Source organism: Poromitra crassiceps, assembly GCF_964638095.1.
Source record: "Poromitra crassiceps genome assembly, chromosome: 30".
NCBI lineage: Eukaryota > Metazoa > Chordata > Actinopteri > Beryciformes > Melamphaidae > Poromitra > Poromitra crassiceps.
The window spans coordinates 11,077,671-11,105,577 of NC_139652.1; the positions used below are offsets into that span (position 1 = coordinate 11,077,671).

The 27,907-nt window shown below is 44.6% G+C and overlaps 2 protein-coding genes across 4 annotated transcripts; both read left to right on the plus strand.

Annotated features, from left to right (window-relative positions):
* Positions 1-1,999: 1,999 nt before the first annotated feature.
* caprin1b (cell cycle associated protein 1b) lies at positions 2,000-12,736 on the plus strand. Of its 2 annotated transcripts, none has more exons than XM_083663199.1 (18): positions 2,000-2,136; positions 2,667-2,831; positions 2,965-3,027; positions 3,115-3,201; positions 3,303-3,541; positions 3,640-3,722; positions 5,281-5,454; positions 5,561-5,613; positions 5,885-5,968; positions 6,205-6,381; positions 7,982-8,090; positions 8,236-8,297; positions 8,770-8,862; positions 9,520-9,663; positions 9,969-10,119; positions 11,702-11,881; positions 11,986-12,092; positions 12,183-12,736. In XM_083663199.1, the coding sequence occupies exons 2-18, from the start codon at positions 2,667-2,669 to the stop codon at positions 12,267-12,269; spliced, it is 2,058 nt and encodes a 685-aa protein (XP_083519325.1). In that variant the 5' UTR covers positions 2,000-2,136; the 3' UTR covers positions 12,270-12,736. The 2 variants fall into 2 exon arrangements, with proteins under 2 accessions (XP_083519325.1, XP_083519326.1); XM_083663200.1 differs by having other exon boundaries at positions 11,705-11,881.
* Positions 12,737-13,156: 420 nt separating this feature from the next.
* nat10 (N-acetyltransferase 10) lies at positions 13,157-27,685 on the plus strand. Of its 2 annotated transcripts, XR_014553886.1 has the most exons (30): positions 13,157-13,224; positions 13,360-13,492; positions 13,655-13,746; positions 13,897-14,068; positions 14,152-14,274; positions 14,382-14,443; positions 14,538-14,652; positions 14,762-14,869; positions 15,123-15,256; positions 15,350-15,443; positions 15,538-15,636; positions 15,748-15,884; positions 15,982-16,106; positions 16,600-16,750; positions 18,021-18,117; positions 18,243-18,359; positions 19,720-19,821; positions 22,759-22,833; positions 22,921-23,037; positions 23,194-23,327; positions 23,506-23,554; positions 23,642-23,738; positions 23,844-23,951; positions 24,042-24,214; positions 24,302-24,421; positions 24,529-24,627; positions 24,717-24,790; positions 24,899-24,979; positions 25,065-26,492; positions 26,554-27,685. XR_014553886.1 is itself a non-coding variant. In XM_083663198.1 (29 exons), exons 2-29 carry the CDS (start codon positions 13,379-13,381, stop codon positions 25,207-25,209), a joined length of 3,114 nt encoding a protein of 1,037 aa, XP_083519324.1. In that variant the 5' UTR covers positions 13,157-13,224; positions 13,360-13,378; the 3' UTR covers positions 25,210-27,685. The 2 variants fall into 2 exon arrangements, 1 of the variants encoding a protein (XP_083519324.1); XM_083663198.1 differs by having other exon boundaries at positions 25,065-27,685.
* Positions 27,686-27,907: the final 222 nt, after the last annotated feature.

Here is a 27,907-nt window from a genome sequence, read left to right on the forward strand (position 1 = left end):
AGGGTACAAGGGTGTATTCTCAATGTGGCAAAACAGGATTGCATCTTTAAAATTACAGTCAGCAAAAATATCCATTCAAGTGTTTCTTGAGTATTACTGGGTATAATGGCATGCAGATGTCAAAACAAGGCCTCTCAACTGTAATTCAGCATAGGTCCATTTTACTCCAATTGTTACAGGTTTTGTCAATACAAAGAAGATGTTAGTCTGAATTATAATTTGTATGTCCGACTAATGTACGAATATGTTCACTTTCACTTCCCTAAAACAGATTCACTGGGTGGGCTTAGATTCAAACCAGTGACCTTCAGTCATAACTGGTTTCTTTATTTACAATTTGGTTAGCATCAAAAACAAGGCCTTAACCTGTTTTAGTAGCCAAATAAAGGGGTGTAGCTAGGAATGAATAAATGAATGTATGAATGAATTAAATAGATGCTGCAAACTTGCAATAACATTTATTCATATTCCTGGCAACAAAGTGCAACATGCAACAGCAGAGAAGTTTAAATCACAGAGCTGTAGCCTACTTGGAAAAATGCTACATATTCAGTGTTTCCCCTACCATTCTACAGGCCTGGCGGGCCCGCCAGGCCAACAGAGCCCCGCCAGGCCATAGAGTTTTTTTTCCTGCTCTCCCCAAAATTTCAATAAACCTTTATGCCATATTATTACAATACAGCAATACTGGTGTTGACAGTGGACCGTAATAGAAGATGCCAAATCATTCAAAACAATAAGCATTTTGCTTTTAGGAGCATTGTGCCAGCGTGCAGCGCTGTTCCAAAACGTGTCAATATGTGTCGTTGCCTGGGAAACGCACATCCCATAATACAACTGTTCGCATCGCATCCCATAATAGTATGATGATACTTGGGATGCCATTGCCAACATAGATGCGAACAGGTTAGCTAAAAGTTTAGCATCACCAGCGAGGGCCCCCACCGTTGCGGTCGGGGTACGTTTAGAAATCCCTCCAGGCCTGACATTTTTTCTAGGGCAAACACTGATATTCAAGAATAAAATACATTTGAGCAGCAAACACATTACAAATTTACAGATTATATCCCATTCATTCAAATATTGGCTAGCACATTTGTAACCAGTAAATTAATTTTGTGTTAGAGTGTAAACATGCAAGTTCAGTTTTGGGCAATACCCTGACTGTGCTAATCAGATGTCATAACCAAACTTTTACCAGTAGGCTAGTCCTCTGTTCGAAACCTGTCTAGTGAGGGGAGTTCTGTTTTATTCTGCACAGGAAACCTAGACAAGATTGTATTCCTGCTAGGCTGCTTGATTCAGACAACAACCAAACAGTTGTTTGTAGTTTGCTATTTCAGCCAAACCTTGTTTCAAAACCAGAGCAGTGTGGAATGAAAGTAGCTACAAAGCATGTACTTGAGGACCACAAAGGCATTTTAATCCAGATAGTTTGGGAGGCTCTGGGTAGTCAGGACCCTGATCCCCCCCTCTATGGCCCCCAGAAGAGCCTACAGGCGGGGGGGGGGGGGGGGGGGGGGGGGGGGCTGAAATAAGTTTCAGATGCTGCTGCCCACTTTCATGTTGAACTTGAACTTCATACTGATGTGAAATAATAGTAATAAAAAATATCCTCATGACTAATCAGTTGTGTAGCACCCATGCCAACACCAGCAGAGATGTGATAGTTCATGCACAGAAGATTATTGCATGGGGATCGGGATAAAATAGCCTAATCTGTCAAAGCAAATGATTTTGCAGATTTTCTGCCAAGAGGGTGTATACAATTCTGCCGGTCCACCAACAACAACTTCGAAATGCATTATTATTGCAAATGTACTGAAACATTAAACATATAAACTAGTATATTTGTCTTTGATATACAAACGAAATTGTTAATTAGCCTACACCGTTATTTTGGGGTTTTGTTTGTACTCCATTATTCGGGCATATCTTTGACAGCTAAAAAGGGACCTTCGCCTTTATAAAGAGTTTCTTCGCCTTTCGAACCGTCTCGGTCTCAGTTGTCGGTGAGGCCGGCGGGGCGGATCCCACACTAGAGTGAAAGAGAAAATAAAGCAACACAACAATAATAATACTTGGCTATTTCATTTATTACGCTAGCCAGCTCCCGTGTGGATATATCACATAAAGGTGGGTGAATCTGGAGGCGTGTAGCGACGGTAGCTTGCTGGCTGTCCGCTAGCACACACGCTGCTATACGTTAGTAAGCTAGCTGTGCGTGAAGATGCTAAGTCAAGGCTCTGTGCTAAACGTGTGGCCAGGGCCATTTTACCAACCGACTGACAACACAAGCTAACACACCTCTCTACTATCTGCTCTTTAAGTTAGTGGCTGTCCTGGGTGCCTTTTGGCAGTTGGCAACTATAATCGAAGTCGTAGTTACGCTACTTTCTGGGTCTTGCTAGAAATGTAGCTAACTAACGTTAGCTGTCTGAAGAAGTCGAGGCCCACTAACCTACATTGTGCTGTCTGACGTTTCCCTAAAATGCTGTTCCCCTTAATCACAGTGCAGACTAAAGTTATGATCGGCTGCACTCATACATACCCATACTGTATTTTGCAAACTATTGTGATGGTAAAACGAAATAGATAACGTCCCAGCTCTTCTACCAGAAGTTGATGTAACGTTACCATCATCAACCCTTTACTTTGATTCACAGATGCCCTCAGCTATGAACGGAAATAGGACAGTGCAATCCGCCAGCCCAGATGTGGGATCCGCTCCAGGATCAATGGGCCAAATTGGGTTTGGTGGACAGTCCGAAGTCTTGAAGCAAGTACTGGGTATTCTCGACAAGAAGGCTCGCAGCATGGAGAAGAAAAAGGTGAATATTAACACATTGTCTCCTATTCATAAACAAGTCGCACAAAGTAAAATGGAAACATCAACTACACAAAGTTCTCTGTTAAGTGTAAGAATGCGGCACCTCTTCATTCCACTTGAATGTTCTGCTACAGGGCAAACTGGATGATTATCAAGCCAAGAAGAATAAAGGAGAGAGTCTCAATCAGGACCAGCTGGTGGGTACACACAAGCCTTCATCTTACAAGTTATCGTGCATTAGATTGCAAACTGCAAGTCATGTAATTCCTCCTTCCTCTTTTCAGGAGGCCCTGTCCAAATACCAGGAAATCCAGAATAACTTGGAGTTTTCCCGGGAGTTGCAGAAGAGCTTCCTTGCATTGGGACAAGATGTAAGGATGACTCGGGTCTTCTAAAAATGCTCATTCAGAGTGGTGCCACTCTGGCTTTTAATGAACATGACTGTGTGTGGCCCCCTGTATGTCACCATCAGATGCAGAAGGCGGTGAAGAAGACTGCGCGACGGGAGCAGCTGCAGCGTGAGGAGGCAGAGCAGAAGAGGTTGAAGACGGTTCTGGAGCTCCAGTTCCTCCTGGACAGACTGGGCGATGACACTGTGCGACAGGACCTGAGGCAGGGAGTCGGGGGGTCTCCGCTACTTACAGATACAGACCTCACTGCTCTGGATGAGTTCTACAAGTTAGTGGGACCAGACCGTGACCAAAACATCAGGTTGGTCTAAGTAAGGCATTATTATCTGGATTGATTTGGGATGCAAAGGACCTTAAGAAAAATAACATGATGGATACAACTTATCTCTATCCTCACAGGTTGAATGACCAGTATGAAGAAGCATCTATACACCTTTGGGATCTTCTGGAAGGGAGGGACAAGGCTGTGGTAGGAACAACATGTAAGTCAAATGGAATTTGGATCAATATTTTCACGTGGTTGCAAGCTATGCTTGTGTTAAATTCTTGCAAATAAAGACAAACTGTCTTTATTTAGTTGCCCAGCTGGTGGTGACATTTCTGGCAGGAAGTAGAATCAGATGGCTGGTGTGACACGGCAACCAGAAGCCAAATCATTAATTTTTTAATTTTTTGTAGAAGCTGGCACTTTTTTCTCAATGATTTGTGCTGAGGCTGTGGTGCTTACTGCCATAGGGAATACGAGACAGATTTATTTTTAATTATGCCTTCAGGAGCCCTTATGATATACAGTATATGTCATAAAAACATTCCTATTGTGTTAGCGTAGCATATGCATTGGAATTATCAATGCCGTGTGCAGTGCTGCGATGTGAGTAATCGGGGCCTGGGGGATATAGGAGTGTTGCGTTCTCAGCGGTCTGGCCTTGGGACTCAGACTGCTGCATTGTGCTTGGGGGGGGCTGTGCGCTGTGGGCTTATCATGACTCAGCAGTGGGGCAGGGTGCCAGTGGCCTTGTCGCCTGTGGTTCCACTGGCCAGTTCTCTGGAGCCACCTAAGGATATTGGTGACCCAGTTCAGTGTAACGACACCAGCCAACGACTTCACCTCAGCCAGGAGCTCTCGCTGGGTGGCTCAGGGTGATATTTATTCAGGCAGCAGCGGACCTATTGGCTTGAGGCATTGGCAGCAAAGGGAAGAACGTGGACCTCCTTGTCTGAACCACCCAAAGTGAAAAGGCCTGGGCTAGCTCAAGGACTTTTCCAATGTTTTAGGACTTTTCCCTTCCAGTATTTTCACATACTGGCCAGTTTGGATTCCAGGGTATCATAATGATTATTGTAACATATTTTGAATCTAATCAGTCAATATGGAAGAAATTCAATCCACTGTAGGCCTTGAACTCTTTCAGCCATGATTCAAGATTCACACTCATGTTGTGGTACTTCTCTGAGTCAAGGAATGTTATACCAGTCTAGTATACACACATGATATTTGTGTAACTCTTCTATACTAAAAGGAAGCAAGTGGGCAATGTTTGTTTCAATTTTTGTTGGCCTGCCGCAGCTATGCCGTTTTACATTAGATCGAGCTGAAACTTTCAGGGGGTAAAGAGCATGCGTGCGGGTGACCTGACGGAGCCAGATTTTTTGTCATCCTTCCTGGCTGAGGCTATAAGTTCAGTGATGTCATCTGTGATGATGTCATCAGTGATGTCACAGAGCAGGCGATGCGCAGTGGGCGAACTGCAGGGCGGGCGAGGCCGCGGCCTAGGAATCGAGCGCATGAGATTGCTAGTTGTATAAGGTTTCCTTAAAATTGGAGTTTTTCTTTTAATCATCCATTTATTTGTTTTTCCTGCTATATATATATATATATATATATATATATATATATATATATATATATACACACGTGTGTGTGTGTGTATATATATATATATATATATATATACATGTGTGTGTGTGTGTGTGTGTGTGTATATATATATATATATATATATATATATAAAATTGATGGCTGTCTTATTCCTCTGCCAGACAAGACACTGAAAGAGACTTTGGACCAGGTTCTGCTTAGCGGATACTTTGACCGGGTTCCAGCTCACCAAAACGGAGTGTGTGAGGAGGAGGAGGAGGAGGAGGAGGAAGAGCCAGTCGCAGCAGCGGTAGTCGTCGATTCGTCGGAAGCAGAGGAGCAGGCTGCTGAAGCGGGTCATTATCCTTCTCCGAAATCCAACATGTTATTCCTAAATCCTAATTGAATCAAGCAATAAAGATGGTCGGTAAAGCGTTCTCTAAATTGTTTGTCTCTTCACAGAAGCTGAAATAATTGAGGAGTACATAGAGCCCATTGAGGTGGAAGCCACAGAGGTGAGATGAATTGCCCTCTCGTCACTGAACTCACGGGTCTGTTTTAGTTTAGTCCTTCTTGCCTTCAGCACTGTGCTGATTTGTGATGGGCCATACTTTAGCACTGTGCTGATTTGTGATTGGCTGTCCTTCAGCACTGTGCTGATTTGTGATTGGCTGTCCTTCAGCACTGTGCGGATTTGTGATTGGCCGTACTTTAGCACTGTGCTGATTTGTGATGGGCTGTCCTTCAGCACTGTGCGGATTTGTGATTGGCCGTACTTTTCTCCAGTTTGTAAACAGACAGTTCATTCCAGACGGCACATACAGTGGCAGTGAGAAGGAGCAGGGCGACGAGTGGACCACGGAAACAGAGGTATGCTGCAGGGATGTTATATTTCTATGATTTGAATGTGACTTTTTCTGTTTTGTGTTTCTGACCATTTGACCAATTCGTCTTGATTACCACATGTTTTGCATCCTATAGCTAAGTCAACTGCCTAGGAAGCTCCATTTGGGTTAGAGTGGTCACAGTGCATCAGTGCGTCGTAGCAACCTAAAATGTCCCCCCCCCCCCGACACCGAGCGTATCTTTCTCGTTCCTTCTCCCAGGCAGTCAGTGTGATGCAGCAGCCACCCGTGCAGCCTGCCCTGCCCCCCGCCGTCACCATGATGGATACCCACCCGTTGAGCTCGACCTCCCCCGTGCCCCCCGCTGACCCCCTGGTCAGGAAGCAGGTTGTGCAGGACTTAATGGCACAGATGCAGGGAACATACAACTTCATGCAGGTGAGGAGTTGTGCTATAGATGACTCTGTAGCATCATGCACCGTTTTGAGACCGTCGATGTTTGAAGCCCAGTGCGGCGTGTCGCCCTCTTGGGGTCGTTGCGCAGCTCACACAAGGACCAAAGGGTTTCCCAGAACCGCAGCTCCGTCTGCTATTGGGTCCGCGATCGGCAAGCTGCGCGATCACTGTGGACAGGTGACCTGTCAATCACGCCCCAAACAGTTTTTTCTGTCATCTATTTGACTCTAAACGGGGGTGAATTATAAATGATAAAAGTTCACGTGAAGTTGGCTATATAGACCAAAACTGTGTTTTTGAACCAGGCTGTTAGAGTTGGGAATTTTAACATGGGGGTGAACGGGGAATGATTTCCTTTTGGATTCTGCCTCAAGAGGCCATTCGAGGAACTATAGACCAAATCACCGTGACGTCACCATGTAAACAAATTTACTTCCGGGTACCACTTGGGGAAGGCGGCAGGTTTAAATGTGCGTGTTGTCAAATAAATGCTGTCAAACCCTCTCGCTGTTTTCGGCCGACTACTTTCAATTTAAATGGTTAAACGGTTGGTAAACATGCTTGTCCGACGTATCTAGCCTTTCTTCTGTGTTTGTTTTATGTAGTGTTAGCTAGCTAATAACGTTTGTTTGTCTGTCAAACTCGCTGTTTTTTTGCAGACTCGTTAACGTTACAAACAGAGCTACTGACGCCACGTTAATTTAATTTAGCGTCAAGTCTACTCTGGTCTGGTCCAACAGGTAAATTAGCTAGTCTGGTCTCCACTAACGTTAGTGAAAGTGTTGTTATGAATGATATTAAACAACAACACAACACGGACGAACCATTTTTGTCTTTGTCTGTTTTTGTCTTCAACACGTCAGTTAGTGCCGTCCACCGCCATTATAATGTGTGGACCTCAGGGGTACCCGGAGGTAAATGTAAACATCCCCGCTGATTTGGTCTATAGCTTTCAGTATTGTGTCCGCAGTTTCCTCTGTCAAACCCCGAGCTAGCCCACTGCTCTGTACTATGCTTAGCATGGTGCTACCCACATGCACTTTCTCACACGCATGGGATGATATGCTCATCTCATGATACGATTGGATATGGTATGGTATATGATATAGGTTTTACTATTCTATTCACCTTATGTAGCCCCACCCACTTGACCCGTTTGTGTTACGACTTCCTGTTCAAAATGCCGGCTGTTTTACCCGGTGAAACCAAAGATCGTCTCACTTCCTGTTCATTCTCTCAAGCCAGACTGTCTCTTCTAGGTGAATACAATCATGACAACAAAATGTGCCACAAGTCTTTCTAACAGTCGAATTGGCTTGCTAAATTTAGAATGTAAACAACAATTTAAAAATGTCAATACAAGGTCCAAATTATATAATTTGGATCGAGAGCTTGTGAAATTGTGATGGGCAAGCCGATTACTACAGTAGAATAAAATGGAGCTAATATCAACATTCCAATGAATGCCACGCGATACGTTTTTTTTTGTACATTTAAAAATAAAATAAAAATTGTACAGTTTTGTATTGCGATAATACATTATATTGAATTTGTATACATTGTCTCCTCCCTACTTTCTCAGGACTCCATGCTTGAGTTTGACGGACAGGCCATTGACCCAGCCATTGTATCAGCCCAGCCAATGAAACCCACTCAGAACTTGGATATGCCCCTGATGGTGTGTCCCCCAGGTAAGATTGACAAGTTGAACCTGTTAGTCCATAAACGACACATGTAAACTCAGTTTCATATAGGTGTCTTTTCGTAAATGTGGCATTTGACAGATTCAAATGGGTTTTCTAGTTCATAAGGGTGCGATGCTCGATCTCTTTTCAGTTCACCCGGAGTCTCGGCTATCGCAACCCAACACTGTTCCTGTCCAACCTGAGCCCACACAAGTGAGTATTCACACATGAATGAATTAGGGATACACCGATATGAAAATTTTGGCCGATAACCGATATTAACATTGCTGTTATGGCCGATAACCGATATTTACCGATGTCGATATGATCTGTATAAAACCACATTTTTATGATCATCACATTTTGTACATACTGAAAAACACATGTTAATACTGAATTTGAAAAAGTTATGCATTCCTTTATTTGCAAAGCCTTTGGAAAAGCCCATAAATCATAGATTTACTGCATTATTTCATATCAATGTGAAGAATTCGGCTGATAATGATAACCGATATTAACATTGCAACATCTGACCGATACCGATATGTTAAAAAAATGACTAACATCGGCCGATACCGATATGATTGCCGATATATCGTGCATCCCTAGAATGAATAGACAATATTGACACTCTAAATGATTTAATAAAAGAAAATGCTTTAATATTTACTCTTCCTATCCTCAGGTCCCTATCGTCTCTCCCACACCGCCCCCCATGTATCAGACCTCGCACACACCAGATCCTCGACCTTCAACAGAATCCATCGACCCCATCCAGGTAAACCATTTTGACCGAGACTCTTAGTGGGCTCATCACGTAGCGTTCTTAATTTTCATTCTCAATACACATTCTGAATGAATCACATTGAAATCGTTAATTCATGGTCGACACTCTTAACCATATTGTTAATACAAGAATGTTCTTTAGCTATAGAGTGATATAGTCTAGCTGCCAGTCATATTGCCCAGTCACAGCATACATCGTATTGAACACCAACCCAAATCTTCCAAACCAGAAAAAGTATTGAATTTTGAATTGGAAGTAGGAGGCCTGCACTTCATAATTGAAGTTTAAAAACATCTTACAAATCCATTGGTGTACATTTTTTGAATGAGATCTAAAGATTTGGTTGTGTATGTCAGTGGTTCTCAGATTTTTTCAAATGTAAGGACCCCTAAACTGACAAAGATTAGACCACGGACCCCCATTTGATAGGATTTTGACCACAGTCCCATATGATAATAAGATTGATGCTTTTAGATGTTTTATTACAGAACGTGTATAAAACCCTTGTCCAAAATAGTCATTGTGTTACTTATGAATGGAATTATAGGATGGAAAATGGAAAATAAATTACCTCCCTGGGGGTCCCCAGATCCCCATTTGAGAACCACTGGTGCATGTATCTAACATGCTGTGTCCCCTCTTCCTCAGACCTCCTTGTCCTTGTCGTCAGAGCAGCCCCCGCCCTCGACAGCGCCCCCTGCCTCCCAGACGCAGGTTTTCCAGCCGGTTTCCAAAGCTCCTCACAGCAGTGGCATCAATGTCAACGCAGCACCATTCCAGTCAATGCAGACAGTAAGACACCCGTCATAATAAAAGTCCCCATTTTGGTCAAACCAGCTCAACAAATACTACCAATTAAAAAATGAAAACCAGTGGTTTTAAGTTTGTTCTATTATTATTTGCATTGCAGCAGCAGAGCATTGACCCAAAATAGAAATGCATTACCCGGTCCTTAAATGCCCTGTGATAATATTAGCTTTGTAGTCAAGCGGGGGACATCCAAGAAGCAATGAGTAATGGATTTAACTTCTAACGAGCCTGTGACCTTTGCTCTGATTTGGGTTTGAATACAATGTGCCTCTTTGTTCGGCTCTCAGGTGTTCAACCTCAACGCCCCAGTCCCGCCAGCTGAGTCGGAGGCTTTGAACCAGGCCAACCAGTACCAGAACAGCTACAACCCGGGCTTCACTAGCCCGTCCCAGCATCCGGTGGAGCAGACGGAAATTCAGCCAGAACAACTGCAGTCTGGTGAGCACTAGTCTCACTTGGCCACTGCCAGACTAGCTCTACACTCCGTTTGAGGGTCTGGATCAACCCACTATTATTCTGGTATAGGGGGGGAAAACGTTCTGCCTTGTTTGCATTTTTTTTTTAAAACCAACCACAAATTTCACAATCATCTTGGGTGACGCCAAGTCCAGCGACGGTGTTCTGGCAAAATTGGGGGGGGGGGGCAGACTTATCTTGGTGGAACCAAATTGCAAAATCCCAGCTGCATATAACTGTAAAAAAAAAAAAAAAGTATGCAGAGCATGTAAAACATTTTCAGCATGTAGGTTGCTATCTCGCAGACTTTGTAAACATGCCGATAGCCGTCTGAAATGGATGGAAACGATGGCAGAGCTCATACCCCCAGCCTCCTTCCATTGAGGCAGACTACATGAGCACTGAGCAGGGATGGGGGAAGATTCCTTGTTAACAAAAAAGTAAAAGAATGCCCATCCGCCGAAGATTTTTTCAACCGATGCTGGTATCATAGACTTAAGTGAAAAAAGAGGTTACCGCACACGATTTATGATACTCCTACTGCTTTATTTCCCCCACCGCAAAAACGACGTTTCACCTGACACAGCCGGCTTCCTCAAGCATACAGGAGGTAGGAGGCAGTCCCATATAGACAAATAAGGGCTGTCCTCCAATAAGGATTAGGCTACCTCAGAACCTTTCCCAAACGTGGAAAATATACATAGAAAAATAAAAAAATTATAAACGATAGTAAATTGCATCATGCTCATAAACATACAACTATTAAGAAAGGTTAAGGTAATATAAAAAGATTATATGAAAATTATAAAAATGGTCTAATGTCAAATTTGTGTGCAGTAACCTCTTTTTTCAAGATTCCTTGTTAACCCATTTACATGTTAATTTGTTTGTTTACTTACTTGATTGCAACAGGCAGTCAAGGCAAGTTTATTTGTATAGCCCTAATTCACAAGCATGTCCCAGAGGGCTTCACAGAAAATATGTCTAGCTAATTCTAGCTGACACAACAGTAGCAAATTACAATAGTAATGATAACACATTGAACAATTGATAGAGAAATGTAGACATCGGATAGAGCAGAGGAGAGAGCAGGAGAAGGGAGGGAGAGCAGGGGGAATGTGAGAGAGGAGAGCGAGCAGGAAAGGGATGAGGTGGGGAGGGAATGGGAAATGTTGGGGAGTAGAGGAGGTGGGGAACGGGGAAAGAGGAGAGAGCAGGGGAGGGAGAGCGGGGGGAGGGAATGGGAAATGTGGGGGAGAGAACAGAGAATGGGTGCCATGCTTTAAAATAGAATGGATGCCATGCTTTAGAATGGTGGAAGGGGAGGAGGTGGGGAGGGAGAGCAGGGGGAGTATGAGAGCGTATGTGGAGATAATAGGGAAAGGAGGGCTAGCTGACAACAACAGTAGCAAATTACAGGCAGGTCTCCCTGAGATTAGGGGATTCCAGTTAGACTGCATTTTTAGAAATCTGTTAAAACTTCCATCACACTGTGCATGTTCTGCATTCCAGAGATTGACTTGCTCCTGTTGCACGGTACCTCCACCCCCATGTTTTTTTACAGTAGTCGGTGCCTTCCATTCCCAAGACCAATCGGGAGGCCATCCGCAGCCTTCCCAACAGGGCCCCGCCTTCGCCCGGCAGACTCAGTCCTTCTACAACAGCAGAGGCATGTCGCGCGGCGGGCCCCGCAACGCCAGAGGCATGATCAACGGCTACAGAGGCTCGTCTAACGGATTCAGAGGTCAGACCATCACAAAGCACAAAGCACAAATTCAATTGTTTTTTCGTTGCGATATTGAGCACTGAGCAGAAGTGTCACTTTAAACCCTTCCTGTTTTTGTTCAGGTGGTTATGACAGCTATCGCCCTCCCTTCGCCAACACTCCAAACTCTGGATATGGACAGACCCAGTTCAGCACGCCTCGGGATTACTCAAACGGGAATTATCAACGGGTAAAAAATACACTCTGACTTCTCGTTCCCTCTGCTCATGTGATGTTGTTGGGAGTAGTTTATGCAAATATTCTGTCTCTGTTGCTCCAGGACGGTTACCAACAGAACTACAAGCGAGGAGCTGGCCAGGGACCCAGAGGAGTGTCTCGAGGCAACACTCAGGCAATGCGATCCTGAAAGGCCTTTTATATTGACTGTGACTGACGAACTTGCACCACACTGAAAATTCAAAATACAAGAATGCATTTGCCCCCAGTTCACTTGTTCTCTCTTTTTGTTTGTTTTATCATCAGTGGTATTTTCCCTGGCTCTTAAATCAAAGTGTGTCTGCTTTGATATTTGGAAATATTAAAACTTTTAAGTCTGAACACAAGCTAAGCTGTAAATCCAATCATGGGTCTATGCAAGCATGTGTTAACAATGTTCCTGTAAACTTGAAAGATTTCATTTAAGTTATTTTTTGTATAAAATAAAACAACACCTGCCACTGCTGGTCCAATCCTTGGGAGTATTTTCCCTTTCTCAGCCATTTTCTTTTGTTTGTCATTTTGGTTCTAAAAAATGTTTTTATTTTAAACAAGCTCCCATTTTCTTGTTTGTAAATTGATGTTGCTTCAAGAGTTTCAATAAAGATGTGTTGCATAGCCATGCGTCAGCTTGAAGTTTGTACTGTACATTTTAAACTTGTCAAAAGCACACGCAGCTCTATGAAGGGAAAGGTGCAAAATGATCTGCTAAAACATGGGATGGACAATATGTAGATATTTATGTTCTGTTTTGTGTTGCTTGAAAGTACTCCATCAGAGGCTAGATCATTTTCCCAGTGCGAAATAAGCACGTTAGTCTAATTACATGAATCACAACGCGCATTGATTATTTTGTACTTTGATGCATGTGCGTATGGACCATGCATCTAAATGATCGGTATGGACCATACTGTAAGGACCCGAAAACTCTTAACTCAGGCGAAAGCGGAGACTGCTTATTTGGGGAACGTCGGCGTCGCGCAGGTTTGACGTCATATCAGGGGTCCTCCACTAACTGGTGTCTCCACGTGAGATAAACTTCTTCCCTCCCGTGCATTTCTAATGTTGGGATTTTTCCACAACAACGAATTTGTCTGTAACGCAAGGTAATTATTTTAAACGACTGAATCATTGAGCATTAATAGGTGACAGGAGTTCGTGTGGTTAACGTTATGAATGCAACTGTGCGGTTGTTTCACCTAACACGTGTATGTTGTTGTCAACGTTATTTGCCCTCCCAGTAACTCAATTTAAGGGACGATGGCGACATTTCGGAAGAAAGTGGACAATCGGATTCGTGTCCAGATAGAGAATGGTGTGGCTCTGCAACATCGCACCATGTTCGTGGTGGTGGGAGATCGAGGGAGAGACCAGGTAAATCCATATTCACCACTACCCTGGTTCCCCATGGATACATGTTTTTTTTATACCACCGTATCATTGTGCTTGTAAGAATGATTTCTTGTACTTACTGCTGTCACAGAGGAGTGTCAACGCAATTCTCAGCTATCGTCTCAATCACTTTCTCTCATCAAGGTTGTCATTCTGCATCATATGCTGTCTAAAGCTGCTGTCCGAGCACGGCCCTCTGTACTGTGGTGTTACAAGAAAGACCTTGGCTTTAGCAGGTGAATATACATACACACACCATACACTTTGTAGCTCGTAGTTCATCATATGAAAAGGAGAGGTAAGATTAGATAAGATAGTACTTTATTAATCCACATTGGGACTTTTAGGAGGGTTTGATGTCCTGTCACATGTGAATTAATTAACAGTAATCGAAAGAGGCGCATGAAACAGCTCCAGAAGAAGATTAAAACAGGCACTCTGAACCTGAAGCAGGACGACCCGTTTGAGCTCTTTGTCGCCGCGACCAACATCCGCTACTGTTACTACAATGAGACGCATAAGATCCTGGGAAACACTTTCGGCATGTGCGTCCTGCAGGTGAGCCTTATGGAAAGTCAATCTTCTCTCTCAGCCATCTCACGTGTTTATAAGCGGGTTCTCACGTGCTCCTTGTCGTTCAGGATTTTGAAGCTCTCACTCCCAATCTCCTGGCGAGAACAGTGGAGACTGTTGAAGGAGGTGGTATAGTGGTCATACTGCTCAGGACAATGAACTCCCTCAAGCAGCTGTACACAATGACTATGGTAAGTCCACACAACGCTGTTCCATCTACTGTATGCTTGTTGTCATCCTCTTTGGCTTCTCGTCTCTGTGCAAAACACTTAACCTGCTGTGGCTGCTTTTCCTCCAGGATGTGCACTCACGATACCGGACCGAGGCCCATCAGGACGTGGTGGGAAGATTCAATGAGCGGTGGGTTCTCTTTAGGCATTTATGGACACTTGGAATATTTATCAACTGGTAAAAGGGGAAGAAAATGTTTTAAGTTTGCCGTTGCTATTTCCAGGTTCATCCTTTCTCTCGCATCCTGCAAGACCTGCGTTGTCATTGATGATCAACTCAACATCCTGCCCGTCTCCAGCCACATGGCAAATATCAAGCCTGTTCCTCCAAAGACTCAGGTATTTACAGGCACACCTGGGCTCCATATCAACCGAAATAGAAGGCGATACACTTGTGTGCTTGTTGTATGCTCACTGAATCCCTGACCAGTTCTCTCATCTCCTTCAGGAGGAGGGTTTGTCTCCACGAGAGCAGGAGCTGAAGGATCTAAAGGAGTCCCTTCGGGACACTCAGCCTGTGGGCGTGTTGGTGGAGAGCTGCAGGACCATGGACCAGGTTAGAAGCCCTCAGATGAGTAGTGCGGCTAGATCTTACATTTTATATTTAAGCCATTCAGCTGATGCTCTTATCCAGACTGACAGTGAAACCAGTTAGAAAAAAAAACGTCCTAGATCACCATGATTACAAGCAACCAGTGCTACAGTCAGGGCAGTATTCTTGATGGGTTTGAAACTTCAAATATTGTTATATTTTGCAACAGTCTTGATAATGTAATTTGACCATGTCATTTTCTTGTCCTGTCCTCTAGGCCAAGGCGGTGCTGATGTTCATTGAGGCCATCTCGGAGAAAACCCTGAGGAGCACCGTGGCTCTGACCGCTGCCCGTGGACGAGGCAAATCCGCAGCACTAGGCCTGGCTGTGGCTGGAGCGGTGGCTTTTGGGTACAGATTTGTTTTAATGCATCTTTTAAGCTCACAGGAATGTCTCACATTTGTTCGATCATATTGTTGCTCATGATGCCCTGGCCATTACAGCTACTCCAATATCTTTGTGACCTCGCCGAGCCCAGACAACCTGCACACCATGTTTGAATTCATCTTCAAAGGCTTTGATGCCCTGCAGTACCAGGTAAGCTGACTTGAGTATCTTCTCTGTATCTGTCTTGTGTTAATGTCATGGACAACATCACACATGCCACTTCACATCCCGTCTGCATTTGTAGGAGCATCTTGACTATGAAATCATCCAGTCTTTGAATCCAGAATTCAACAAAGCAGTGGTGCGAGTGAACATTTTCAAAGAGCACAGGCAGACTATTCAGGTAAAAGACCCAGAACGACCTGAAGTCATCATGCACAGCAGTATAAAAAAACATGTCTGTGTAGTCTGTGTGTACGACCTTTGGTGACCTCAGATGACCTGTGACCAACAGTACATCCACCCAGGCGATGCAGTGAAACTGGGCCAGGCCGAGCTGCTGGTCATTGATGAGGCTGCAGCCATTCCTCTTCCTTTGGTTAAGAAGCTGCTGGGTCCTTATCTGGTTTTCATGGCTTCCACAATCAATGGGTTTGTCACTCTTTTTTTGTTCACAAATGTGGTTTGTGGTTATGCAAACCTGCCAATGATAATGAGGATGGTGTTTGTTTCTGACTCACCTGTGCAGGTATGAGGGCACCGGGCGTTCTCTGTCCCTCAAACTGCTTCAGCAGTTGAGACAGCAGAGTGCAGACAGCCAGCAGAGCATGTCAGCAGAGAACAGGAGCGCCAACACAGCTCGGCTAGCAGCAGGTAGGTGTTGCAGTCTTCCACAAATGGGGCGTCCGAATCATGCCCCCGGGTTGCCTCCGGCTTGGTCAGGCATCCGTACAGGCACAATTGGCCGTGTCTGCGGGTGGGAAGCCAGATTAAGGGTATGTGTCCTGGTCGCTGCACTAGTGCCTCCTCTGGTCAGTCGGGGCGCCTGTTCGGGAAGGGGGGGACTGGGGGGAATAGCGTGATCCTCCCATGTGCTGCGTGAAAAGAAGCAATTGGCGACTGCACATGTATCGGAGAAAGCATGTGCTAGTCTACAACTCTCCCCAGATCTGCAGAGGAGGTGGAGCAACGACCGGGACAGCGGGGGGAATTGGCCAAGTAAAATTCAGAAAATGGGGGAGGGGGGCGGGGGAATCTGAAAATACTTTATATTAAAAAAAAAAAAAGCAACAACTATCAGTGGTTTACGATGGAAGTGTATGAAGTATTTAACCACATCTGACTAACCAGTGTCTTCACCACACAGCTCGCTCTCTCCATGAGGCGTCACTGCACGAGGCCATCCGTTATGCCTCAGGAGACCCTGTAGAGAAGTGGCTGAATGACCTGCTCTGTCTGGACTGTCTCAACCTCCCTAGGCTGATTTCCGGTTGTCCCCTCCCTCAGTCCTGTGAACTGTATCCTTTATTTGCTTTAAAGGCTGTAGCAACGTTCTAGCGCAGACAGTATGTGATGTCCAAAGCCAGACAGTATGTGATGTCCAAAGCCAGACAGTATGTGATGTCCAAAGCCAGACAGTATGTGATGTCTAAAGCCAGACAGTATGTGATGTCCAAAGCCAGACAGTATGTGATGTCCAAAGCCAGACAGTATGTGATGTCTAAAGCCAGACAGTATGTGATGTCTAAAGCCACACAGTATGTGATGTCTAAAGCCACACAGTATGTGATGTCTAAAGCCACACAGTATGTGATGTCTAAAGCCACACAGTATGTGATGTCTAAAGCCACACAGTATGTGATGTCTAAAGCCAGACAGTATGTGATGTCTAAAGCCACACAGTATGTGATGTCCAAAGCCAGACAGTATGTGATGTCTAAAGCCAGACAGTATGTGATGTCCAATGCCAGACAGTATGTGATGTCCAAAGCCAGACAGTATGTGATGTCTAAAGCCAGACAGTATGTGATGTCTAAAGCCACACAGTATGTGATGTCTAAAGCCACACAGTAAGTGATGTCTAAAGCCAGACAGTATGTGATGTCTAAAGCCAGACAGTATGTGATGTCCAAAGCCAGACAGTATGTGATGTCTAAAGCCAGACAGTATGTGATGTCCAAAGCCACACAGTATGTGATGTCTAAAGCCAGACAGTATGTGATGTCTAAAGCCAGACAGTATGTGATGTCCAAAGCCAGACAGTATGTGATGTCCAAAGCCAGACAGTATGTGATGTCTAAAGCCAGACAGTATGTGATGTCTAAAGCCACACAGTATGTGATGTCTAAAGCCACACAGTATGTGATGTCTAAAGCCACACAGTATGTGATGTCTAAAGCCACACAGTATGTGATGTCTAAAGCCACACAGTATGTGATGTCTAAAGCCAGACATTATGTGATGTCTAAAGCCACACAGTATGTGATGTCTAAAGCCACACAGTATGTGATGTCTAAAGCCACACAGTATGTGATGTCTAAAGCCACACAGTATGTGATGTCTAAAGCCACACAGTATGTGATGTCTAAAGCCACACAGTATGTGATGTCTAAAGCCAGACAGTATGTGATGTCTAAAGCCACACAGTATGTGATGTCTAAAGCCACACAGTATGTGATGTCTAAAGCCACACAGTATGTGATGTCTAAAGCCACACAGTATGTGATGTCTAAAGCCAGACAGTTGCAGTTTCTTCTTGTGCTGTTGTCCTTAGCCCCGACTGTCCAGATATTATGTGAACAGAGACACACTGTTCTGTTACCACAAGGCATCGGAGGCCTTCCTGCAGAGGTTGATGGCTCTTTATGTGGCATCACACTACAAGGTGCCATCTTTTTTCATCCGTAATCAAAGACTTCATATTTCCTCTGGGATCATATTGTCAGACAACAGGGCTACATCCTCCTCAGCCTGTGATATTTGCTGACTCGATGCTTTCTTTGGCCCCAGAATTCACCCAACGACCTCCAGATGCTGTCGGACGCCCCGGCCCATCACCTCTTCTGCCTCCTGCCCCCCGTCCCTCCCACACAGAACTCACTACCAGAGGTCCTGGCTGTGGTGCAGGTAAGACACCTGTCCCTCCCACACAGAACTCACTACCTGAGGTCCTGGCTGTGGTGCAGGTAAGACACCTGTCCCTCCCACACAGAACTCACTACCTGAGGTCCTGGCTGTGGTGCAGGTAAGACACCACACAGAACTCACTACCTGAGGTCATGGCTGTGGTGCAGGTAAGACACCACGCAGAACTCACTACCTGAGGTCCTGGCTGTGGTGCAGGTAAGACACCACGCAGAACTCACTACCTGAGGTCCTGGCTGTGGTGCAGGTAAGACACCACACAGAACTCACTACCTGAGGTCCTGGCTGTGGTGCAGGTAAGACACCACACAGAACTCACTACCTGAGGTCCTGGCTGTGGTGCAGGTAAGACACCACACAGAACTCACTACCTGAGGTCCTGGCTGTGGTGCAGGTAAGACACCACACAGAACTCACTACCTGAGGTCCTGGCTGTGGTGCAGGTAAGACACCACGCAGAACTCACTACCTGAGGTCCTGGCTGTGGTGCAGGTAAGACACCACACAGAACTCACTACCTGAGGTCCTGGCTGTGGTGCAGGTAAGACACCACACAGAACTCACTACCTGAGGTCCTGGCTGTGGTGCAGGTAAGACACCACACAGAACTCACTACCTGAGGTCCTGGCTGTGGTGCAGGTAAGACACCACACAGAACTCACTACCTGAGGTCCTCCTGGCTGTGGTGCAGGTAAGACACCACACAGAACTCACTACCTGAGGTCCTGGCTGTGGTGCAGGTAAGACACCACACAGAACTCACTACCTGAGGTCCTGGCTGTGGTGCAGGTAAGACACCACACAGAACTCACTACCTGAGGTCCTGGCTGTGGTGCAGGTAAGACACCACACAGAACTCACTACCTGAGGTCCTCCTGGCTGTGGTGCAGGTAAGACACCACACAGAACTCACTACCTGAGGTCCTGGCTGTGGTGCAGGTAAGACACCACACAGAACTCACTACCTGAGGTCCTGGCTGTGGTGCAGGTAAGACACCCCGGGACTCCTCATGTCTGTGCGTGTGTCATTCCCTGCATTTGAAAACGCAGCTAGTGGGGAGCCTTCTCTTATAGCCCCTCCATTAAGTCCAAAATAAAGACCTTTTCATTCATCACATCCTGCAACCTTACCCCACTGTAACTCCCTATCAGCCATTCCTTTCTTTGTTTACTCCCCTACAGTCTGCCTCTGCCATTCACTTAATTCACACATACACAAGCTTTGGCCTCGTTTCTTGTTGTAGTTATTATTATGTTTTGTGTCTTCCTATATAGTACTTTGTGACAACAAACCTGTTTGTCTTGACTCGCATATATCAATATTCCTTCTTTGATCCTTCAGGTGTGTCTGGAGGGGGAGATATCCCGTCAATCCATCCTGAACAGTCTGTCTAGAGGAAAGAAGGCCTCTGGTGACCTCATCCCCTGGACTGTGTCAGAACAGGTACACATTGCTCACACTCATCAGGGGTGTCGCGTTACGTGTATTCGTCCCGTGAAGTCACGGTATGGGCGTCACGGTTCGGTGCGTGAAGCGACATGACGAATACGTCGAAATCCAGAAGGTGGTGGTAATCAGAATCAGAAAGACTTTAATGATCCCCGGGGGGAAATTGGGACAAGTTACAGTAGCTCGCTCACAGAACACACATAGCATAAAATAAACAGTAGTAAATGCGATAGTAAGCAAAATAAGCAGAATAAGAACACAACATAGCATAGAATAAACAGTAGTAAATGCAATGGAAGCAAAAATAAGTAGAATACGTCTAAAGTAAGCACAATACGTAGAGTAAGTATACATTCCGTGCCAATTATCTTTATTGCACACTGGACTTATATTAAGTCGGCTTGCCCTATACGTTACACGTGGCTCAGCCAGGCACAGTTAAACCTATCGGCTATAAAGCACCTAAACGCTGTTGGAACGCCATAAACGCCACAGAAGAAGACGCACCAAAACGACACACGGGCCATAGAAATCCGCGTTCACTGAATGGAACGTTTTGTGGAGAGGAAACATTACCGTGGGTCGCTCCAGTGTGTTTACAAGCCGTAGCTTCCGTGCTACTTCACAAAACCACAACAACATTAGTTGTGTTTCCATTACCCTCAGAAATGCGCAAAATCTAAATATCGCAATAGAAATTGGGTAATGGAAACACGTGAATTTCGAAAAACCTCCCAAATATCGCAAAAAGTTTTTTCGCTCTCATGAGGTGGTTTTTCAGACGTGTCGATATAGCAGTTTATCGCAAAAGTGTAATGGAAACACATTTTTCGCATTTGCACGTCATGTGACCCATATTATCCCTTGGAAAAGGAGCGGAAAATAAGTTTGGTAAGTAAGGTTCGATAGCCGTGTCAAAACCTCCGCAGCAAGTGGAAAACTTTGAAGCAACGCTACCTAGCAGAAAGACGAGTGTTGTGCAAAAGCGTAGCCGGGCAAATTAGATAATGTTTAATGGCAGAAATCGGTCCATGGTGACAGCAGGCTGCCTGTGTGCGCGCATTTGGCACAGCGGCGAGATGAGAGGATGAAAAGCACACACTGGTGCGGTGGTGCTGTCTGAAGTGAATACAGTGACTGTGAGTAGGCTAATACATTGCACACGTTTCAGGTGCAATTATAGAACCAAATCAGCCTTTTCCCCCCTCCATCTCTAAATCGGACCAGTTGTAGGCTATTAGGCTACCTTTTTTCCTCTGCCTGTCGCGCTGACTGCATTCACGCAGCCAGCAACATTTTGCGACTCATTTTCTTTTGAATTGATAATCAGGCTCGTTTATATGCATTGTAACTTCATGTTGGGATTTCCATTGACCATTGGTTGGATTTGAGCATGCAGGGGACGGGATATGGGGCAGATCCCCGTGCGTAATCACTGTGGCAGCTGCTGCAACGGGGAATCACTCAAACGCAACTTCAATGGAAACGCCTACAAGTCGCAATTGTACATTGTCGAAGTTGTAGAAATATCGCAATTCTTTTGCGAAAAACTGTAATGGAAACACAGCTATTGAAGCGTCCAGCTGCTCCCCCTTTACCGTCGTCAAAAAAGCGAGTGCAGAGCAGTATCCTAATGACTTTTATGACTCAGGCGATAAGCTGTTTTGCAAATTCTGTCAACATCAAGCCAATGAGGTAAGCTTGCTAATGTAACTTTACGTAGCCGCGACGTGAAACTATAAATTACTTTCCTTTAGTCCTTTATACTTGCGTGTCGCGGCTAAACGTTACATTACAAGTTGTTAACTTGTAAACGAGCAACTTACATCACGTGAGATGTCAAGCAAGATGCGGCGAGGAAGAGGGGGATGACTCCTTGTCATGTTCCAATAATCCACTATGATGACCGAACGTAATCATTATGGTAAAAAAAACTTGCATCCAATAACGTTAGCCTACTTAGTCGGGAAAGTGAACGCCACCCGGGGGAGGGGTGGGTGGGAGTATTAGGCTACTCCACATGCACTCTGTTTACAAACTTGTGTACAATAAAGATTTAAAGTGGAAGGAAATGCCTTTGCCCTGTCAAACAGCTGGAATACAGACATCTGAGAGGGAGGCGCACCCCACACTTTGAAAATGCTGCTCTAGAGTTAAACCTTTTTGTGTGGATTGCCTAGATCTTATTAAATTGTGGACATTTATTCATTCCCACTTATTACAAAACAGAATTCAGAAAAATTCGAAGGGAAAAAAACTGAATTTGGGATTTGTTGCTTTTTTCTCCGTTGTACCATATTCGCACCGAACGGTGACTTTTGTGTACTGTGACACCCCTACCACACATATACCGTAAATTCCGGACTATAAGCCGCACCGGAGTATAAGCCGCACCTGCAAAGTTGACTGTTTTTTACATATATAAGCCGCACCGGACTATAAGCCGCGGGTGTTTTAATGGTATTTTTTTTTTTTTTTTTTTTGTGTTTTAATGTTTAATTACCATATGTAAGGGTTCATGCACAGAGGTGATTGTCGGGAAAGAGATGGCTGTTTGAGGAAGCTCCCATTTATTAACATTTCAACAAAACAACATAACACAACACCACCTGTGTTTCTTTTTTACAGTGCACACAGTGTCATACAGTGTGGTGAAAAGAGGGCAAGAGAGGAAATTAAAACAGAAGTGGATTTATAGTTAGAAAGAGTGCTAAAGAAGAGAGAATTCCGTTTTTTTTTTTGTGTTTTTTTTCTGAAAAAATCCATAGATAAGCCGCACCGTTATATAAGCCGCAGGGGCCAAAAAAGCCCAAAAAACGGGGAAAAAGCCGCGGCTTATAGTCCGGAATTTACGGTAGATGTTTTTTACAAAATCGTCACGGCTGATGTTTCCACGTTGCTCTCATGGATCCTCCGCTCTTCTCTCCGCAGTTCCAAGACCCAGAGTTTGGCGGCCTCTCCGGAGCCAGAGTGGTGAGGATCGCCGTCAACCCAGACTACCAGGGGGTAAGTGTACATCTTGACCTCCAGCTTGTTTACCCCATTTGTTATTGAATCTGCATGTATGTAACTGGGTGTCAACATGTCCAACAGATGGGCTACGGCTCAAGAGCGCTCCAGCTGCTGCAGATGTACTACGAGGGCAAGTTTCCTACCATGGATGAAAACGCACATGCAACCAACAGCGAGATCACCTCCGTCAGCAGTGAGGTAAAGCACAGTCAGAGGCTTGAAATATACTGCTCTTTTGAGAGACAGCATCCCCCCTCCCCCATGAAGTGTAACTAGAGGAGAAATACAACTCCTGGCAAGTTACACACATTATTTTGAATGCTGATGGTAGCTCTCTTGTCATTGGTTGTCCAGGCTGTCAGTCTTCTGGAGGAGGTTCTCACTCCCAGAAAGGAGCTCCCTCCTCTACTGCTGAAGCTGAGCGAGAGACGGGCCGAGAGACTGGACTATCTAGGAGTTTCCTATGGCCTTACCGCACCGTTGCTCAAGTGAGTGTCCCTGGATATTTTTGGGGTGGCTGTGAGATTTCTGCAGATTTAGTTTGAAACGACAAATATTGCACGCTCATTTCTAGCGCGCTCTGCGCTCAACTGCACATACAAAGTTGAACCCCTCCGCCTTATTCTTAGCAGTGAGATCTCAACTCTTTTTTTGCAACATTGACAGGTTCTGGAAGAAAGCTGGTTATACCCCAGTCTACTTAAGGCAAACTCCTGTAAGTGTGAAACCTCTTATGTTTTGAGTGAAAAGTGTGTCGTCGTGTTGTTCTGTTGTCACACGTTGTGTGTTGCTTTGTGTGTAGAATGACCTGACAGGGGAGCACTCCTGTGTGATGCTGAAGGAGTTGAATACAGATGAAGACCCAGAGCAGGGCCAGTGGCTGTCCGCCTTCTGGAAAGGTGAACTACCACAACTGTCACAACCCTTTCTGGACTACATCAGGTCGAGATCTTGTTTGTTTGACACAGGGATACGTCCTGCTGAACAATTTCTATTTTCCTCAGATTTCCGCCGGCGCTTCCTGTCTCTGCTCTCCTACCAGTTCAGCAGCTTCAACCCGACCATGGCGCTCAACATCCTGCAGAACAAGAACACCAAGGAGCAGATGAGCAGTAAGACTCCTTTTACTTCCCGCTCGACACTGATCAACTATCCACAGCATCTTACCAGACTTCACCTGACTTCCTCTCTGACCTCCACAGCACTCGCTAGCGCTGAGCTTGCAGCCCACTTCAGCCCATACGACCTCAAACGCCTGGAGTTGTATTCAAGGAACATGGTGGACTACCACCTCATTATGGACCTGATCCCCACCGTGGCGCGCCTGTTCTTCCTCAAGCAGCTGGGAGACATCTCCCTCTCTGTAGCACAGCGTGTAAGTTTCACATTGTTTCGGGTCTCCCTTTGTTGCTGTGAACTAACAATTGGTTCCTAGATGTTAACGGTCTGTGTTCCTGTCCAGGCTTTGCTGTTGGGCGTGGGGCTGCAGCACAAGTCAGTGGATCAGTTGGAGAAGGAAATTGAGCTCCCAAGCTCACAGCTCATGGGCCTCTTCAACCGCCTCATCCGTAAATTTGTGCAGGTGAGTTAGCGGGCAATCATAATCTTTTGGCAAAGAGGACGTTCTAGTCAGAAAACCTACCATTAAAATCATAGTGCCCACTAGTATTCTTGCCTTTGCTATTATAGATCTTCAGCAGCATCCAAGAAAAAGCTATCGAGGCAGAGATGGTGGCCTCTAAAGATGTTGCCATGGAGCCTACTGCCCGAAGCCTTCATGATGATCTGGTATGCGTTCTCTCACCACTCTCAGGGACCTAATATTTTGCCTTTTTTCTTTGAGAGGTTATGACTTGACTTTTTCCCTCGCTCACCAGAATGATGCAGCGAAGGAGTTTGAGGAGAAGCACAAGCAGGACATCGAGAAAGTCAAGGAGATGGACCTTGATGAGTGAGTGTGAGGGAGGGCGTGTCTCGGTCATTATTTGTGGAGGTATTTTACATCGGAGTGACAGGCCGATGCTCTTGGTAGCTGTAACGTTTTGTTATGTTCTTACAGGTACAAGATCCGTGGAAACGACGAGGAATGGGACCAGGTGTTGAAGACGGCAGGGGGCACAGCTATCGTCAGCATCAAGAGGTGCAGTAACATCCAGAATCTTTGGCAACGATGCACGGTTATTGTAGGAATGTACGATTGTAATGTGACGTCCTACTCCCAACAGCGACAAGAAGAGGAAACTGGATGGTGGGAGCCACATAGCAAAACCAGGGGAAGCACAGCATGGGAAACTCAAAAAGAAGGACTCGCAACATGGCAAATTCAAGAAGAATAAGGACAAGCAAGGCAAATTTGGAAAGAAGCCATGACAATAAGAAGTGCTGCATATAGGACTGCATATGGCTACACAGCAGCACCAAGGTGGTCTGTAGTTTGGAGAAGCCCGAATATCTCCAAAGGAATAAATGAAGAGCACCCGACAGACTGTCGCAGGGACGGCGCTAGACCGGGGTAAGAGGGGCTAATGGCCTCCTCACAAATCACCTAAGCCCCAGTTAAGCCCCCTCAAGCGTTTTGGTATCTTTTTTTATTTTTAAATAAACAAATGTGTAAAGTTAATAACCAGCCATTCTTGATTGATTGAATATATTTGATCATTGATAAAAAAGATACTTATAAAACTGCCCAGATGGAATACATACATTAAAAAAAATCATTGAGGTTGAGAACACAAAACATCAGGGACCATGTTGGAAATAAGTGTTTACACTTTTACATGCTATCCCTTGGATCTTTTGTCTCTATAACCATGAATAAAGTCAATCAATCAAAATGCTTATTTCCATTGTGGACTTTTTCTTACTCTGATGATATTAACCTAACTAATCATCACTAATCATGCCTAAACCTAACCAATCATCACTCTGCATGCCTAAACCTAACCAATCACTCCTCATGCCTAAACCTTTGCATGTGAAAGTTTTTGTCATTGCCTTGTGGTCACTTATAGCTATATATTTTTCTATATTCTTTGGTCAAACATTTAAAGACAACATTTTGAATGTGCTGTGTGCCATATCTGGTTTTATTTGGGGGCAGGGGAGACTTAATTATAAAGTAACTGAAGTCATGAAAATCGACTATTTTCTTAGCACCGCCACATATTGGTCTAGCCTCCCCCAAGCCCCCTCTTAGAAAAAATCCTGGAGCCGTGCCTGCTGTCAGATCTTTATTTTTATGTTTCAGTTTATATATTGAGTGCCCCAAATTCACAGGAATTTTCTTTTACGTGTAAACAAACATGTTTGTTGTTCTGATTGTGTGCTACATTCTGTTTTGCCATACTGTCCAATACCACTCTGCCTCATGTAGTACATCAGAAAATAAATAAAACACAATTAGTGGTATTAAATAGGGATGGTTTACTTTCCATTAATTAAACACACTGTAAAGTAAACATCTGTAAAAAGTAACTTAGAATCCCTGAGGTATATAATTGGCTTTAGGCTCCAAAAAGTGAATATCCACGCATCAGCTGATGAGCCTTCCCTCTCGGAAAAGGGACTGAGTGATGTTATGACCCTGGGTCATATGTACTGTATATTTTGTCATGTGTTAACATCATCCCTTTCCTCCTCAGTCCAGTGTGTGTGTGCTTCAGTGTGATTGAGAAATGAGATGCAGGTGGTGTTCATCCTGATTGGCCTGGTCAGGGGTCTGGGATTGCTGCTGTCTGATTGGCTGGTGGAGATCATTTAAGCCAGCTGATGCCATCTTTCTGCCCCTTGCTCTTTCACTTCCAACAATGGCAGCCACCATCTTGAACCTTTGCTGCCTCTTAACTGAACCTCTGCTTTTTGTAAATGTGGTCTTCCTCTGTAGACGTAACTTAGTGTTTACAGACTTGAATGGCTTTGTGTCTAACAACCAGGTCTTAACTTATGTAAATGGTAAACTGCACTGCAAACTATTTATTTAAATAATAATTATTACTTAATTATTACCTGTCCATTAGTTAGTCTTTGTGTACCCTATTGTAAAGTGGTGCATCAGACTCAGTAGTTTGAGTACTGAATCATTACCTGTCCATTTGTTACTTTTTGTGTACCTTAATATAAAGTGAAATATATCCAAATAAATACTCGCTCCAGGTGATATTTTAACCCTCAGCCCCAAGATTGTTAAATTGTAAGTCTGGTTCTCTACCATCTGAGCTAACCAGCCTGTTAGTCGGTAGAGCCATACTATGGATCTGTAATGATTCAGTATTCATGAACTACGGAGTATGATGCACCACTTTACAATAGGGTACACAAAAAGAGTAACTAATGGACAGGTAATAATTAAGTAACGAGTAACTAACAATTAACTATATACTCAAACTGACCATTGACTAACCATTAACTAATGAGTAATTACTCTACTAAGGAACTAACAACTAATCATGAACTAATGATTACCTACTATACTCACAATGTGACCTCAACTAATGATTAACTATTCATGAGCTGACATTTAATAATCATTAAGTAATGATTAACTACTCTACTCAGGAACTAAGATACTAATCATTAACTAATGACTACCTACTCAATAACTAGTGATTGACTAATGACAAATTATTCATTAACTATTAGTTAATGATTAGTTTACTAGTAACTACTACATTATTTGTGTACGTTATTGTAAAGTGTTACCGTGAGAGAGCAAGGGGCAGAAGGATGGCATCAGCTGGCTTAAATGATCTCCACCAGCCAATCAGCCACCAGGCCAATCAGGATGCAGACCACCTGCATCTCATTTCTCAATCACACTGCAATAGAGACAGTCCGCATGTTTGGGAACGCCCACAATAGACACTGGGTTAGCCTGGGGGCGGGGTCAGGGTGGGGTAAATTCCCCCGTTCTATCCATTCAGCAAAGTTAGAATTTAGCTGATAGGCCAGCCCAGGCAGACACGATCGGGGATTTAGCCACCGCAGTAAACGCACATCTGCGCAGACGTCTTGTGTTCTGCTCTAGAACCCCCAAACATGTAGTTTAGAGCCGCAGCACCGTCTTTTGGTG

Excerpts from the sequence above, each read along its gene's own strand:
- nat10 (XM_083663198.1), top strand. The coding sequence starts at position 13,379 with ATGGCGACATTTCGGAAGAAAGTGGACAATCGGATTCGTGTCCAGATA. Across the intron at positions 13,493-13,654 it reads GAGATCGAGGGAGAGACCAG|GTTGTCATTCTGCATCATAT; the intron begins GTAAATCCATAT and ends TCTCTCATCAAG. Across the intron at positions 15,885-15,981 it reads ATGGCTTCCACAATCAATGG|GTATGAGGGCACCGGGCGTT; the intron begins GTTTGTCACTCT and ends TCACCTGTGCAG.
- caprin1b (XM_083663199.1), top strand. The coding sequence starts at position 2,667 with ATGCCCTCAGCTATGAACGGAAATAGGACAGTGCAATCCGCCAGCCCA. Across the intron at positions 2,832-2,964 it reads GCAGCATGGAGAAGAAAAAG|GGCAAACTGGATGATTATCA; the intron begins GTGAATATTAAC and ends GTTCTGCTACAG. Across the intron at positions 10,120-11,701 it reads GCCAGAACAACTGCAGTCTG|TAGTCGGTGCCTTCCATTCC; the intron begins GTGAGCACTAGT and ends GTTTTTTTACAG.